General features: G+C 34.2%; 1 protein-coding gene across 2 annotated transcripts in view; it reads right to left on the reverse strand.

The window, feature by feature from the left end:
• Nucleotides 1-1673: 1673 nt before the first annotated feature.
• LOC128999365 (monocarboxylate transporter 14-like) overlaps nucleotides 1674-18332 on the reverse strand; it is a 45599-nt gene continuing 28940 nt past the window's right edge. For both annotated transcript variants that reach the window (XM_054425832.1, XM_054425831.1), the window contains 7 exons: nucleotides 17829-17958; nucleotides 14270-14387; nucleotides 12352-12501; nucleotides 11824-11895; nucleotides 8230-8515; nucleotides 7008-7173; nucleotides 1674-6368 (listed from right to left, as the gene is read on the reverse strand). In XM_054425832.1, coding sequence (XP_054281807.1) covers nucleotides 7013-7173; nucleotides 8230-8515; nucleotides 11824-11895; nucleotides 12352-12501; nucleotides 14270-14387; nucleotides 17829-17958 — 917 coding nt within the window. In that variant the 3' untranslated portion in view covers nucleotides 1674-6368; nucleotides 7008-7012. The remainder of the gene's footprint in view (nucleotides 6369-7007; nucleotides 7174-8229; nucleotides 8516-11823; nucleotides 11896-12351; nucleotides 12502-14269; nucleotides 14388-17828; nucleotides 17959-18332) is intronic.

The raw sequence follows: 18332 nt of genomic DNA on the forward strand, positions 1-18332 counted from the left end.
TTGAGCAAGAGCGATACGCAGCTATATTTGGAGGGTATCGCGTACTATTTGCAGGCGCTAAGCATCAGGGCGCCTCGCCTCGATGTCTGTCTGTAAACAACTGTTGTAAACATAATTACTCATATCTTTGTTTTGGTAAGTGGATTATCATCATGTGGTCACGTAATTTGATTCAGTGCAGTCTCATGTGTTCTGTTTTGTTTTGGATGGTCCTTGTAGCTATGGATTTAAGAAAACGTGGTGCTACTATACAAAACTCTGTACACCCGGTAAAAACGCAAAAAGGCTGACAACCATAGAGTACAAATAGATAGCTTTGATAGGCGTGTAATCGTAGATGTAAGGCCGGGCGCGCACTATCCCGACCACGACCACGACCACGACCAAACGCCCGACCAGTGGTTGTCATTCACCATGTGACCAGAGCACGACCCGACCAAGGCAACGAATGTTTTACAAACTTCAGTGTCAAGATGATTGTTGAAGAAGTAGTTGTTATGGTGCATTTGTATTGTAAGTACGTTAAGCCGGTTATAGTAGTACGTTTTCTGTGGTTAAGCGGAAGAAGACACTATACTGGGTATATCCAATGTTAACTATTAGAACAGTCTGAAAGGGCATTTTGCAACATTTTATGAAGAGCTACGTCAATATGAAGACGGGTTTCAAAAGTGTCAAAATCCTGCGACATTTTACCAAATGAGTCACTTCACAGACCGGCGCAAAAAACTAGTGCTTGCCGTTTGATTAGTCTAGGAATACTGGGGGTTGAGTGGTGTACTGGTTGGGTCGGAGGCAAGTCGGGGGTAGTGCGCGTCGTCCCATTACATTCTGTGCTATTTTTGGCTGCAACGACCAGCGGGTCGGGCCCGACCAAACTGGAAAATTTTGGTCGTGCGACCAGGGCCCAACTAGGGTCCGACCAGCCGACCAGTGCGCGCTGTTCCATTTATTCCTATTATAAAACTGGTCGTATCTGACCAGTCGGAGTCGTGGTCGTGGTCGTGGTCGGGATAGTGCGCGCTGGCCCTAATACGCGATTTTTACACGAACAAAGGAATTGTCTCTACATGTAAAAAAACTATTACCTGTTTTGAGAGGAATAGGTTACAATCGAGGGTTTCCTTCGATTGTATCACTATGCAAAAAATATTATGATATACATTGATAAAAATCATACAGATATTACATACAAAAATTAAGCCTAACAACTAGCAAAGCAGAGTGAAGACGGCTCTAATTGTCGCGCAAAACGTTCAAGACTAACGCCTTCAAACTACGAATAGGCCAGAGCTCAGGGGACTTCTTTACTCTCGCGGACAGTATCCAACTATTTCTTTACTTCCCATCCTAGGACGAAGGCTCTAGCCTTGTACTGTTTTAAATACTACTTCAGACAAGGTCTAAAAGCTTGGGCCATTTTCACTTAGATAAAAATCTATTGGTGGTTGGTGGGTTTTGAGCCCAAAGACTGAAGTCCCACACTACCAATAGACCAGTTTGCTCACAACATGCAAATCGAATAGAATGAAAAAATCATATGGCAGAGTTAAGAAACTTCAAAATGGTTTGCTAATAACGTTCACACAGTGGCTAAGTTTAATCTTGATGTCTTAAAAAATAAAATACTATTGATTGTTCACAAACAATGGAAAAATAAATTAAAGACAACATTCGATGCAACTTTTTACTCACAGGTCTATACAGTATACGGGCAAGGCATTACATAGTACAAAGGCATTATAGGCAGTATATAAGACTCTGTTGTTTGACGTAGGTAGGTAGTATTGAAACATTAATGTTTTTCAAATCCTTAGAAATGGCTATACGATTTTATCCTATTGAAATAAACTTATGATGATTAAAATAAGAATAAAAACAAAAAGTTATTGATCAAGTACAGTAAATGACAATAGGTACCAATAGTTTAGGTTGGTCTAGGCTGCTAAAATACCTTATTCATTTCTACACATATCTTCCATTCACTTAACATCTATAGATTACAGACCAGAGCCTTAAAATAAGTTATTTATCTAGAGTCAAGCTATTCATTTTCTTGCCAATTCCTAACGTGACTGATACTCTGATTAATAACATAACTGAAGGTGTGAGTTTTTGGCCATTGCAAGTCAAAAACAAAACCTGTTCTTGCTCAGGAAACTAACCATGGTGATGATTTCAATTGTAGAAAAATCTATGTGTAAACTAAAAGTAGGAACAAATTGGAATCGTCTACAGCTCTAGGTTCTCTCCACAGGCTCTTATTTCCATAGTGAATCCAACACGGACAAAATGTCTAACTTTTGTCACACTTAATAATTTATGATAATGGCAGCACAAGAAAAATTTACTTGATGCTCACACAAAACAGTACCTGTTTGATAACAAAATCATTGACCAACCTTAAAGACTTACTATTTTGTTTTTAACAAAAAGTGATATACTATTTTATATCTATGGAAATATTTTGTGTCTAAAATCGTTATCTGATTGTCCAGTCTAATATTGCAAATGAAGATCTAAGCCTATCCGGTTCCTAGTCTACAAAAAATGATTGATTAGCAATATTTTAACAAATAATGTGTAAAGAATAAAACAAACACTAATAAAAGCACAGCCTTCTTTTTATGATGGTGCAGGAAACTAAATACTTATGATCTAGTTATAAGTAACCATAAGCAATGTGTGGTTAACTTTTTTGTAATTATAATTATTTTGTTAGACTGATGAAAAGGTCACAGTGACAGTTAGACGCCGTTTGATGGAAATTGTTATTGAGAGTAGAATATAGTGTTATTTGTGTAACTAGTGGGCAAAGTGGCACTTTGCTGCACACGAGAGCAATGTTTACGCACAAACCGCAGGCGAGTGCGGAATGATCTCGAGTGCAGCAAACGCCTTTTGCACTCGTGTTACACATTATATTTTTCCTACAGTCACTATAAAGCATATAAATAATTAGTCTTTCAAACACTATACAACACGTTTTTAGGTTCAGCTGGCAACACAAATAGGTGCCCTAGAGAAAGTAGTACCCGGTCCGTATCACTCCGCTATTTTTCCTCGGCAAGAAATGTGCTCCGCAACTTGAGAATATAGTTCCGTATGTTTTTGTAATTTGAAGTGGTTTCCCCGCCTACAAAAAATGCTTTAAAGGTATTTTCTTGTTTATTAAGATCGTAGGAATGTTTTAAAAACGTTTTAAAGGAAAGTCCAGAAAGTTCAGAAATACCAAAACTATAAACACAAAATGACAGGTTAAATCGTAGTTATAATAGTCAATCAGCTGCTCATGGTATTATTATCTTTAAGTGTTGCCAACCTATTTCCAAGCGTACACGGATTACGTGCATAATACAGTAGAACCACGCTGTTTTGTGTTGTTTCGTTGGAATCCTGATGTGCGCCAAAGCATAAACCGTACGACGAAGTATAAATATGCAGCAATTAGCAGCTTTCTGTACTATGAACAGTACAAGGAAGCCAACTTTGTCGGGTGACTGTAAGAAAAGATAATTTATTTTCAGTTGCAGGTTGCATTTCAAACTTTTATGGAAGTCCTAGTTTCGTTGATTTATTTTCTCTTATATTACAAATAATAGGAAATAAAAAGAAACAAAATAAGAAAAATAGTTATAATTAACTGCTAGTTAAAACTGGTAAAAAAAAATCCAACCAAGCAAAAAACAAAATATTATTTGTAAAAAACTATCAATATACCATAATTAAATAACTCTGAGCTAAAAAGTACTATTTATAATTCCAATTTTGTAAACGTAAAACAAGTGTTACAAACCAGAAGAGACTGGAGGGATCACCAAACCATAACAACAACAACAATGGGTCTGTGATAAAAGATTCAAACAATGTAGTTCAATTAATTTAACTAAATGATCTTAACCAAATGTAATATTAAAGAGTTCCTTTATCACTATCTGTTTAAAGTTTCGATGCACAATAATTTGTGTGTCAAAAATTCTGTATTATTCCAAAACACGTTTTTAGTGTGTTTATTTCTGTAATAAAAGTACTCCGACCAAAATCCCTGATGCACCGGCCGCCACTGATCTAAACTATGTTTTATACTATACAGAAGATAAATTTATTTTTAACTACTAGGGAATTTTCACCGGCCAGAACTAGAATGACAAGTATTGTTAGATCACTCATGCTATCTGTATGGTTATTTGTTTATATTGATTGTTTTGATTTTGACTATATTCCTTTGAGAAAACTTAACTTTCTACAATCATTATATAGGTTAAGTCTAAACTAACAAAAACTAACTAAAAAAACTATCTGAAATATCGACAGTGTTTTAACAGTCTTTCAGGAAAATCTAGCACCTTATTACTAACAGGTACAAACCTTAGACAAACTAATTAAAAATACTACTTAAAGCACTTGTAACACAAACAATAAAACTTGTGTATACGATACACAATAAAGATCCCCAAGCGAGAATACTCCATAAAGTAACAAATACGCAAAACTAGATTTCAAAGTTTCCAAGTAAATGTTTCCATACATTGATCGTATTAATCAGAATTAAGTTTTAGACTCATATTTTTGAAAAGTCAAAAGAAATCACCCACAAATAAATATGTATTTCTCAATTAGGATCATAAAATTATACATTCTTTACCTCTGCTCCAAAATACAAATGTAGCAGTACGTTATTAAGCTTCATTAAATTTAGACTCAGTAACAAGATTCAAATTGAGAAAGTAAAGTTAACTTTTCACGTAGAGGTTAAATTACACCAGTTCACAACTTTGTTTAAATATTAAGAAAAATATGTACGTTTATGCTGCTAAAACTTCTATCGTTCTATCATAAATAATTTACTGTGAGTTTTTTGCAATAAGTTTCTTCTCTAATCTATAAACCTCTGCAACACCAACTCTTAACCCTTCGAGTGCCATGCAACGATATATCGTTTTGCATGGAACATCCAAAAACTACTTCACAACAATATTATCGGGCCGGTGCGACTTTCGATTATGGTCGACTCAGTTGTTATTTTAAAACAACGATTATTTCATTAGATTTTTCATACGATCGAGGCACAATATATTGTTCCTTGGCACTTTTGGGATGAAAATTTATACTTTTAAAGATTTTCATTCTTGCTCAATACGCTAAGCCTTGCACTTTTCGGACATACCTAGTAAAAAACTTTGGCACTTTTTGGAAAGTACCAAAATAAATTTCTGGCACCCAAAGGGTTAACATTGGTACTCCAAAACAACAAAAAAATCTAAAACTTGAATGGAAGCACAAACATAATGTACAATATTATGCTCCTAGCAAACAATGTAAATGGTTTGTACACAATTGTGGACATTAAGAAAAATTACTTAAATGTGCAAAACACACAATTAACTACCCTATACAATTAATTGTTGATGCACCACAACAGTAGGCAAGTTTGATAACTCTACCATTTACACTGTTGATTGACCAAACCCGGTTTTTTCTGCATCTAGTTCAATTTTATTCATGGTAGAGACTCTAACAATATAAATTAAGCTAATGAGATATGTGGGTAATTTCTTTTTGGCTTATTAATAATTTATAACGGCAGACAACAAAACAATCACAAAATCTACGAGTTTTAAAAACAATATCAACAAATACCAACAAATTATGACGGGTTTCACTTTTATATAAAAAAAATTACAGTGAGAAATTAATTGTTTTGGAGGGTAGTTATTTCAGTCAAAAATACATTTAGATAAAACTATTAACTTTAAATACCTATTATTTCCTAAGTAAATTTACCAAAGAGGAAGATTCTTAAGGACAAAATATTAAGTTTTAATGAATCTTTTCTGGAAAAGATTATACCGCTGTAACTAACTAACTGTCATTACTTACTGAGAAAACACTTTTTTTTTTCTCAACTGCCCTTGAAATACTGAACTTAAAACTATTAAGTATACAATGTTAAACATATTTTCATTGATCATACTATTATTTAGTGTGTAATTGATACACTAAGCTAATCACAAGGACAAATAAAATGCTAAACACTATTTAAGTAATTTAGGGTTTTACTTAAGAAACTGAATCCTACACATAAAGAACACAGGACTATAAATATACAGTATATTACCATATTTATTGGCTAAAATAAAGCTATTAAACATCATTTTGATGTACAAAGCTCTAAAACATCTCTTAAGTACTTGCATTTGCTACTTAATTAATGGTACGCTCTTTCTAACAATATGTAGAATCTATTAAGAAACTATTTTTAAAAATAAATTTGGAAATTTGGAGTCCAAACGTAGAGTTAAAAGCTTGACCGATATCTTATAGAAAAACTTACTGAAAGATTTCCTTAAAAAGACTGCTTGAAGCACCTGAAATTCACAAATTTCTTACATTAGAAAATACCTAGAATAATGTGATAAAAACTGTACAGGACAGAGAAAAGGTTCCAGAATTATATCATTAATCCTAACTATTGACCATAATAATGAATATTTAAAACGAGTTCCTTATAGTGTCTTCCTCACGAGAAAAGTACGGTATTCAGTACTATGTATTTATAAAAATTTTGTATTTTATAATAAATTAATAAAAGAAACAATAAAACACAGACCAAAAGGTTTCTCAAATGGTATATCAAACCATAAAAGGTTTCTCCAGCTACGAACAACCAAGATCTGTACCAAGAAATCTTCAGCTATTTTTGTGTGGTATGACTGAACACTGTAGCGGGTAATGTACATTGAGACAACCTGTTTTGCTTCCCAAGGGCTTTAGGAATTTTTTATACTAAGTCTTTCATATTTCATCTTTCTGATTGTTTTATTGCACTGAAACTATGCAGTAAAAAAACAAACTTAAAGGCTTAATAGAAAAACTTTATTAACCTTTCCCAAGCTATCCAACCTTTCCGTTTATCCGGCATTGCCAAGGCTGGTTTAGATCGGATAGTTGAGACTCCATTGCACTCTAAACCGAAAGTATGCAGGATAATTACAACTAAAACTCACAATGTTTAAGCGATGCTATCTTTATCCTTCTCTAGTGTGCCCTCGCCCCAGATGAGCCTGTTTTTGGTGTAAGGTATGAAGGCGACTAACACTCCACTGACAATGATCCAGACCCCGGCCATGTAGAAACTCAAGTCCCAATCTTGTGTCAGGTCAAACATCCAACCTAAACACCAACACACCAATCAGCCTTATAAATTTTAACTTTAAATGTGATTCCACCTGAGAATAAATAGTAGATTCTAACTGGTTTTTTGTTCAAAGTTTCTTTATTGTGATTGTGTGCGAGTTTACATTATCTTATCTACAAGATTATTGCGGAGATTTTCCATCACAATTAGTGAAAAGTAAAGTTTTCATGATTTGGGATCTAGAATCTAATACTGATTCTGCATTCTGTTGTTTGGATATTTGTTTTTTAACTACTATGATGTTTTGTGGGGGGTTTTTATTGGTTTTTTTTTCAGCTTCGGCTGGGTTTGTGTTCTGTTGTTTTAAATTGTTTAATATTTTATAATCTGAGAACATTGTTAAATCTTCTTGAAACATCCAGATCATGAAACATCATGAAAGTTTTTCTTTTACCAATCGGGACGTCTGCAATAATCTGTAATAACTGTACTAACTAGTTTTAATTAACAAATTTCAGACTTTTGGATGGTTCAGACAATATTTTTGTATAAACTGTGCTCAGAAGCACATAAACTGCAACATTTAGTCTATAAGTGGAACAATGAAACCAAAACAGTCAACTGTTTTCTTAAAATCCATAACTATTTATTTAACTTCTGTATCCAATAGTCAATGATAAAATAGACGTTTGAGGCATATTTGAATATTTTTTACTGACTTTTGACAGTTTGGGCATTCATGTTGTTAGTACAATAGTCAGGTCCCAAGGTGCATAGAGGGGTATTGTACTCTGTAGGGGGAATATCACATGTAAAAGACTAGGAGTACATTTTCATGTTTTATTCTTCACAAAATTGTAGCATAATCATCACATCTTGTGATTTAACATCTTGCAGGTTTGAATTTATGAAAAGGAAAATGGTAAACTTGAGCTTGGAAAACTACAAAATATTTTATCGCTAATGGAAGTAAATTAATATTAAATTATTATCAACGCAGCAGTGGAGGCAACTTTTTGGCGAGGCCAAAAACCTTCTTAGGTTTGAGTGGCCAAGGAGGTAAGGTAAGTAATGGAAGTAATATTACTCACCAGCCAACGGAGGGCCCAGAAGATTGCCAATCCCTTGACACAACAACACAAGGCCGTAAGCTGTTGTGAACCTCTCCAGAGGTATCAACTGTACCAGGATGGTCGGGGTGAATGAGAAGTTGGAGGCGAAGAAGATACCGAAGAGAGCACAAGTCACCATCAGCAGATAGTAGTTAAACATCATCAGAGGCATGCCGATGATAGAGATACCACAAGCTACCAGACACACTGCGTACACTTTGGGCACATTCATCCAGGGCTGGTCTCCGGCCCACCCCAGCCCAATCTGGCAACATTGTACAATGTGTGAACAAATAGGTAACACTTTGAACATCATCAGCGGCATGCCGATGATAGAGATACCACAATTTCTTTCTACCTAAACCACAAGTCAGCCTTACAGCAAATATGTGTGGTGGTGGGTGAGAAATAGAAAAATATATGACAGTTCAATGGTTGAACACATTAACTTATGAGACAGTACAAGGTTGTGGTATAATACATGTTATTAGAGTACCAAAGCCTCGCCAAGATCGCCAGAATGTAAATTTGCAGTGACTATTCAACAAACTATGATTAATTCAACAAATATCAGAGAGAGCCTACTGATCCAAATTACAATTACAATACACATATTTTTTTTCATGACATGTTTAAAATTACTAAGATAGGCGGATATTTCAAATTTAAAGTCAGAAAGAACTGGTTTTACTTCAATAAACACATTGAGTGAGGCAATTGAGTTAGAGAGGTCTAGATCAAACTGCTTAGTCTGTGAGTCACAAAAAGTTTAAACCAATTGACTCATCAGTGTTGACACAGACAGACGTCCAATGTCAGTTGATTGACCAAATGTCAACACTTTATTAACCACTCGGCGCTTCCTTGTTAAATGTTGTTTTATTTGACTGACCTGAGGAATTAAATTGTTCACACCTCATAGCTTGTTGTGTGTGATTAATTGGAACAAATTCTAGTCTAGTGTTAAAGCATGCAAGATAGCCACTGGGGCCTAAGTCAAAATAATGAGGCAAGAATATGTTTTTTTTGTTTTTTTTTACTTTTAATGTCACATTAGTTACAAAGGTTAAAAAAATTTTTGAATATGCATGAATAAAAAAAGGCAGGTTCCCTTATCAAACACAATGTTTATATTTAATTTGTGTCTGTTCTGCATTTACAAAACTCTGATATGGTAACATATTTATAACACCAACACCCAGAGAAATATTTGTGACTTTATGGCCTGTGGGGCCTGACAATGATGCCTATGCGCAACAGCTGGTTGTTGTGACTACGAACAGTACAGAGGCAGCGGCCACTGACATCAAAGAAGTTGCAATTTATTTTCGTACGCAGTTCCATGGACAACCTACAAAGTGTATGGAGATGGTGGCTATCAGTGCCTAAGGGCACCAAACCAGATACATAAATCAGTCTCTGCCACCAAATTTTGGATGTTTTGATGTATCGGCTATTAATTAACAGCTGTATCTAAGGAACATGTAGGCCTTAGTCACTAACAAGACTACAAGATCGCGCCACTCATCCTACACTCATCTCCATTCATACTTGGCTTAAAATACCTACTTTCCTATGGTCGCCATTTCAAAGAAAATTATTTAAGTAAGTATAAAAAGTAATCTCTTATATTAATACGTGAGGGCTGTTTTTTGTGAACAAAACTCCTCAGTTATTTCTGGACCGATTTTAACGTTTGAGGTGTTAAATAATTCGTCTCAATTCGTAGTTTTGCTCAAAGGGTTTAGCATTATTAATAACTCTTACCCTTAAAGGCACGAGACACGCTCATAGGTCGCATTTTCCCCATAAGAATTACATTGAAAACAAATTTAAAAACAAAAAACAGCTGTATATCAAAAGAAACTCACCAGCTTTTTGGGAGTAAATATTGATGTTTATAATAGGTAGGAGGTTATAGACAATCAGTTTTGTTGGAAGAACAGAAGATTTCTTGAGTTTAAAGGAATGATAGAAAAAAATAGAAAAGAAAATTATAACATTTGAAAACAAGGTTCTCAGGAAAATATATGGCCCGACGCTCGAAGATGGAATATGGAGAATGAGACACAACATCGAGATTAGAGAGCGCTATAAAGACCCTGACATCATAGCGGAAGTCAAGAGCAGAAGATTGAGATGGTTTGGTCATATTTCGAGAAGAGAGGAGGACTCCACTACGAGAAATGTACTTGATAGAAACCCCGAAGGCAGGAGACCACGAGGCCGTCCCAAACTTAGATGGAAGGATCAAGTACAAAAAGATGTAAGAAGACTGGGAAGGAGTGAAAATGACAGCAAAGACAGAGAGATCTGGAGGCAGTGTGTGGGCGAGGCCAAGTACCTCTTAGGGTACCAGTGGCCACTCCAGTAAGTAAGTAAGTAAAGGAGAAATATTGAAAACAGGAGGGGGCAAAATCGTATACGTATGAGAAGAGTAGAGGAGAGGCCTAGTCTAACAGTAAGGAATCCAGGTACACAATCACTTGGGAAGATGAATCGTTTTTGCCAGTTATGCTAAGCAACTTATTTTGGAAGTAAAAAAACCATGAAGAATATACACATCATGTTGTCACAGTGGTAAAGTAAACCCACCTAAAGTCAGATCAAATAAATACATGCAAGAAATGTTTACTGGTAACAGCTTTAAGTCGGGAAACATTTGTAGAAAACACTAAAAATAAGGCCGGGTCCAAAAAAATGCTAAAATATTTTTACGAGAAGCGTTTATTATTTCAAAGCGCTAAAATAGCATGAGTATTTCAATTAAGCATTTATTTAGTCGGGTCTTTTAAACTCATCGAAAATTATGACTGTTATTACTGTAGTTTTAAAATAACTTCTGTATAATATCGGTACTTGACAATTGCTCGATTTCAAGCAACAGGTACTCTAGTAAATATTATTTTATGTAAAAATCTAAAAATTGTCTTTATAATCACACAACTAAAATGCATCCATAAATTATAACCTATGTGCCAATTTGGCAAGGTTTGAGGTATTTCAAATGAACAACAGCTTGTTTTTGGCAAGGTTATGAGGAGTGTGGATGGTAAATATAATTAATCAAATGTCATGCTGAGAAAACCCTTCGTTCTTTGGTTACTGAAAAATAGAAAACTGCTGCTATTATCATCAAACATTAGTTGATTTCAAAACAGTTGGAAAGGAAGAAATAAGGAAACAGATTTGTTGTTTAGATTCATTTTTTAAACATAACAGTTTGTAAACATCCAGATTTATACTTGTAAAAAAGCAAAGCATTGAACTGATAAGATTTCAAGTTTTATCGTGAAACGAACCAGGCAAATTTTCCTTTTCTAAATTGGATAATTGGATAAAATTAGCCTTGCTAGATTCAGTTTGAAAGTAATATAAATGTTTGAATTTTGATTTCAAATAGCAATAACTTTCTCTCAGGTAAAATCAATGTTAAATTAAATAATAAAAAAATGCAGAGGTATTGACTTTAAAATAAGAATAACTTACCTATTTTCAGATTTTAACGTTCATGTTTTCATCTAGATGTTTATTAAGGGTACCTAAGGAGATACATTTTATAACAGTACTCACCATTCCAATGGTGTTGGTTATTCCGATGACACTGATTATAACTGATCCTTGGTCTTCTGTCATCCCATAGACCTAGCAAAAAACACCATTTAGTATTTATTTAGAAATTTATTCTTTCTGAATAAAATTTTCACTGATGAAATATTATACCGGAAGTCAAATTGGTTCATTTTCAAAGAGTTGTTTAGTTTCCGGATGTTTAGCACTCCGTTTAGGTACTGGAAGTTATTACCTGACACCTTGAGGCCTGATGATGGTTAAGATGTACCGAAAGTAGTTGCCAAAACAGCAAAAAAGGAATTCTATCAGGTATCGTAAACCATTATAAATTGGTGAACAAGCCATATGGTAATGAAATGGTTGGGCTAATTTATGAGCCATCAGTCTATTTGTGACAAACATTACAGACGATCTGTAAGTCACATGGTAAGCTGTTTTTGAGTGTAAGTTATAACAAGAAGGTACAATAGATGGAATAGGGACACAGCTAAATTGTATTATGAATGAGAAACCAGAGTGGCGCTTTACCTTCATGAAGTCAGTGATGTAGAAGTACGGCACAATAAACCATGTGAACAGAAGGATGGTTGCGAGGGACATAAGCAGAAAGTGGAGCTCCAGAAACATAGAGAAGTCCATCATATCGCTCAGAAGCTCTTTCAGATCCTCTCGCCAGTTCTATAACAGATGAGTAAAAATACTGTGACTCAGTAAAACAAGCAGAGACCTACGACTGGGGCTGGGTAGTAATAATAATAAGAAGTCACAAACCACAAGGTGGGTTGAATAGCTGTAACATTGTGGCGAAGCAGTAATAATAAGATATGAATTCAGCTATTAGAGTAAAAATAATACTTGCATGTTTGTCACTTTCCTTTAGTTGTAGTTTCTATTCCTCTCTGTGCTTGTTTTTTAACTCCCAATTAGTCTGGACTTTAAAGACAATGTCCGACAAAAGAATGTAGTACCAAAAAACTTCTGAACAGGGTGTTTGTGTCTAAAAAAGTACTTAGAGCTGAAAAGATATTATTTGATACTAGCTGTGTGCTCGTTCTACACATGGCGATATTTTAGTCAGTTGAAACCTTCTTATAGGCTATTCAGAACAACAGTTGGTAGATATTCTGGCAAAACTATTTATTATAGGACATAAACCTGGGCAAATACAACATCTGAAAGTTTCAAGCCAAAGCAAATGATACGCAATTAAATGTCACCCGAATCATGTTGGTCCATATATTATATCCATCAATTAAACTAAAAGAAATGCTTTATAGATCTATGAGGCATAGCCCTAAGGTAGGTCTATGAATTGATATCAGATGCAATTCTAAGATAATTAAACTTCTGGCGGAGGTTTACGTGATGGGTATAAATTATTGGTGAGTCATCTTGAATCAGGTGATTTGCTACTTTTTTTTCGTTAGTGTGTGTGTGTCTCCACCGGAAACTGAGTATAATTAAATCACTAATTTATGGAGTTTCAAGGATTAACAATACTACATTTTTTTATTATTTTTTTTTTTATCAAAGCCTATAAACCACAACTCAAAGTGCCAGCTGATGACTCATGTTTGATTGACTGTCAAGTGGCAAGGAAGTGTTTGTATTGACCAATTGACTCTGACACTTGCTAGTAAACAATGCTAAGTGGCTAAATGCCTTGTACATGCTGATGCCAGGGAGCAATTGTGTTTAAGGCAGAGAGAATATCTGAAAGGGCTTCCACGTTTGGTGCATGGTTCTTAACAATCTACACTCTTTTACACATATTTTGGTTAAAATACGCACCTAGTGGCATCCCCATCTTAAATAATTGATATAAAAATCGCTCACCTAGTTGGGTTATTGAACATCTTATCTTATTAGACAGTTATTTATGTTCTATTTTCCAGGTGATTTCTAATTAATTATTGTCTGTTGAGATAATGAAAGTTATATAGTTAGGTCAATACACGAGTATATCGTGATATTGATTAAATCATCTTAGATCACAATTATTATCTCGTCTTTGGTTTAGTCTTGAGAAGGAGTCTTGCAAAAGAGATACTTCCAATACAGCAAAGTAGATAGGACAATATGTGAATAAATAATTGTACGGGGATCTCCGTCCATCTTCTGATAACATTTCTATATGATTCTCCATCAGGTAGTACCTACTTTTTTATGTTTTCGGCGACCTCTTTTAACCTTGCATTTGCCTGTCCACGTAGGCCTCGGGACTGAGCGTGGAACGTATCCAGCAAAGCAAGGCGTAAGCTGGTAGAGTAAGAGAGTCAAACTGTACAGATCAATTGTTGTGTCCAGTACCATGATCCGAACCCACAACATTGCTGCCAGGGATCCGTGGTCTGTCACACTATCAACTGAATCACTAACTCACCAACACATTCAACAGATTCTGATTTCATCTATTTTTACCGTATATTTAGCCAATGATTCTCACCTCAGGTGCCTCCCGAGCTATGGTTGTCATGGAGTTGCGATATATGTCAGGGCAAGACGTTGCTCTCAGGTGGTACTTGTGTATGTTCAACATCGCTCCTCGGTACATCACAGAGTCCCTGAAATAGATTTTGTTTAAGTGATTATGAATTGCAATTTGCAATAAAGAGGAAAATGGCATTTGTTAGTGCAAAATTTTAAACCGTCTTTAATTTAATATGAAAAGGATTCCATTGGTCTTGGTTAAATTTAGTACTGCAGTGACAAATAGTGTGATAACGACCCTCCTCTTGTTACAATTTAAAATCAAGATCTCACATCTAATTAATTATTCAATCCAATCGTAGGTAATGCTAAATAATTTTGTAAAAACTAATTTTTATATTCAGTTCACTAACATTTAGCTAAAATTTACCAAATATCATTAGTTTACTAACTTTTGTTTAAATTTAATTTATGAGGCATATAAAAAAAGCTAAAATAACTTTTTTTTCCTTACCACCACATAAGAGACTAAAAAGTCTGTAAAAAATTAGAAACAGTAAATCTAATTCTTTTATGGATTACAAAAGATTTTCAATTTTATATTCCAAAAGAATTGTCTAAGTTAAAATTTTCTGGTTCATTCTTAATATTTTTGAAGAGTTAGGCTATACTCTTATTGAACTGTTGAATAAAAAAACAAACCATTTGAAAGATTTTGTAATGGAGGTTTAAGCATACTTACCGCCAACCAGAAAACCCTACGAGTACAAAAACTACAGTAGCCTACTACTGATGAAAGAGTCAGTAGCCCTGGAAATTCTGGGATTATGTGTTTATTTTAATTGTGCATTTCCATATATTGTTGTCAGAAGTAAGCCTGCTGCTAAACTAATATCTTACAAAATCCTTAAAACCAATGGCCAAAAGCCATCTTTGGTGTTTACCATAAACGTCATAATCATTTGAAATAACTTGCCCACACAAAGGTAAAACTGTTATAAATGAAATATCAAAGTTCAACTCTGAATCAATCAACATAAAAAAAAAACAAGAAAAGGGTTAGTTTGGAAATTAAAGGTCCTAGAATGTCGAAACGAATAAATCAAGATAGTTGAAATTCCTTGACACAATTGTCTTGTAATGAATCCACCCCCTGCCAACCCTCTTCCATTCCTTATATCAATAGCCACACCCAATCTTTCATGCTAACATAAATTTATAGGGTATATTTCATTCCCCAAGGATATTATTAGCATATTTCCCTCTATTCCAATTGATTTCATTGGTGAACTAGCAATTGAGGAAATCTTATTTTAGTGTCAAACCAGAAAGTAAGTTATCATTATTTGCAACTGCTCATTAGAGGTGATTTAAATAGAAAACAAATAGACAAAAAAGTAGGAAGCCTTTTAACAATGTTTCAGGTTTTTTTGCATGGTCTCAACTTTGGCTGTTAGTTAATGAACAAAAAGTGTACTACCATTACAAACATGCAGACGGGAATTGCATTTAAGCTGCTAAGAATCACACAAAAAACATAAAACAAGGTTATAAAAAAGTTCAAAGAATATGTGGTCAATAATACATAATTATTGATATGTTAATAATATTTCCCATCCTAAGACACTGATACAAGTGAGTACACATTTTCACATAAAAAAAGTGTGTCAAAGAAATGTAAGTAGTCTTTAACAAATTTATTACTGAGACCATCTAATTTTTTAACAAAGATCATCAAGTAGAATAATTAATCCTGATGACGGTAATAGTTTTTGTAACAAAAATCAAACTCCTGTGATGGTATGTAGGTTATTACAAGATAGAGATGGGGAAATGTTTAAAAATGCTTGGTGAATATGTGAGAGTGTTGAAACAATATCTTGGTTTGCTGACAGGCACTAAGCATTTGCTTTAAGTAGGGCATGTTGTTAAAACGGCACAGTTAGTGTTAGTGATGTGGTAGGTTTTGGATGCCTAAATATGAAGTTTTAGTTCACCTTTTTCAAATTTAATTTAATTTCTACATTTGAATTGCATTATACAGTTGTATTATTTCAACTTTAGGAATTCCATATATTTAGATGAATTCTTGAGTGATTATAAGTTATAAGTTTGTTTTGGTATTCATTTAAAACGGTTTTGTTTATCTTATCTTTGCGATACTTTATTTTATTAATTTTTGCCTCAGTTGTTGATCTACACAGTGAGCGGCTTCAATTTTAACAGATAGATAAAAAATGCTCCCTTAGTAGATTTCTCATCCTTATGGAGCAGCTGAAGCCAATTTTATTGTTAGTTCTGTCCGGTGCACTGTAAAGGTTGTGTTTTGTTTACAATTTTTTTCTTGTTATTTAAGTAATTTAACCCTCCAAGTGTCCATAGTTTAGGCCTTAATGTCCACCTATTTTTGGCGCATTTGCAAGGTTTTATTAAAACGGATCTGAGAAGCTTAAAACAATGTTAATTCTAATGTTCTATATACCATTTTGTTTGGAAAATCATGGGCTTCAATATTATATATAAAACATAAGGAACATTTTTTCAAAAAAAAAAATTTTTAGGTAAAAAAAATATAATTTCGAAAATTTTCAAAAAAAAAATAAGTTCGCGCCTAATGAAATTGTATAAATTATAGGCCTATAAATATTTGAAAATAGCCACTTTGTTCTAAATTTTATGAGGATTACAAATATATAATAATATAAGGAAGCATATTTGCAAATAAATAAGTTATGGGCAAAAAACTGATTTCAGTACATAGCGTTTAGCTAAGAATGCATAGCCTAACCATAGCTAGGAATCTGGCTGATAATTTACATCAATATCACTACCTACTTCTTCAGGATCATCAACCAGCACTTCAAAACCACTTAAATCTTCTTATAATTTACCACGTATATCACTACTTTTGATTTTTAACACTAAAACAATGATAAACGTACCTAATAAAACACATCAGTCATCGGTCCGGGGGAACCTAGCTGTTTACAAATACACGCACGTCAGCTGTCTGCTACAATATTTTCAGAACTAAAATGAATAGCGCTTAGAGACAGACATCTGGAGACAGCTTAGAATGTAACGGAAAGAACGATACCTAACTCGATCCAGTTCAATCCGATTCAGTCAGTTATAGAGCCTTCGCCGTAAACGATGTCTGCTTGTCGAAAAATCGGCAAGTAACACTATACAAAGTGTGGTGCTTGCCGAATTTTCGTCAAGTAACACTGGGAGGGTTAAAACCTTTTTTAACCAAATAAAAGGATCTAATCATAAAAAATAACTCGTCCCCTAGTTATATAACCAAACAGTAAAGTACAAATCATGAAATAACTTCACTTGAACTCAACTTCAAACAAATAAAAGACTTCTCTCTTACTAATTGGTCGTAAGTTTATCTGAACACAAACAACCACGACCAAAAGCACAAACCATTAAATTAACCCTTAAATAAAATATCGTCGACACTAGCGATCAGTGTCACTGGACATGAACTAGACACAAAAAAGGAGCTTCAAAATTTACAATGGGATGAGAAGTCTACTTGTGCTTGTTAGTCTCAAGACATGACTCACCTGTGGACCTTGATGTGCTTGAGATAGTGGGGATTAGTGTTCTCCTTGAGGCTGAACTGTCTGCGTAGCCAAGGAACGCTGTCTACTCTGGCTGGAGGAACGCCTCGCGATTTGAGCTCACGATGGCCAACTAGATAAAAATAAATTATAAAAAATGTTATTGTACTTCAAGTTTAAAACCAAGTTGAACCTTCTTGACTTAAATCATTAAAATCATTGAAAATTCAGTCTCATTCCTTGTTAACTTAATTAAGAAAACACACTATAAAAAGTATGAAGACCAGCATATTCTTTAGTTAGGTTTATTATGAGTTCTATAAATAATAAGAACTAGCCTATAAACCATTACTAAATAATTCATATTTTTTATCTACCAGTTTCCATTCCATCTTAACAGTATGCCATTTTTGCAATAAAGGCATATTAGGTGAGGAAAATAACTGTCACCACCACTCAAATATTTTTTAATGGTTCTAATGGATAATTAATATTATAGTAAATTAG

The sequence above is a fragment of the Macrosteles quadrilineatus genome, unplaced genomic scaffold (genome assembly GCF_028750875.1).
Source record: "Macrosteles quadrilineatus isolate MER2022 unplaced genomic scaffold, UCM_ALF_1.0 Scaffold_8__2_contigs__length_117827958, whole genome shotgun sequence".
Taxonomy (NCBI): domain Eukaryota; kingdom Metazoa; phylum Arthropoda; class Insecta; order Hemiptera; family Cicadellidae; genus Macrosteles; species Macrosteles quadrilineatus.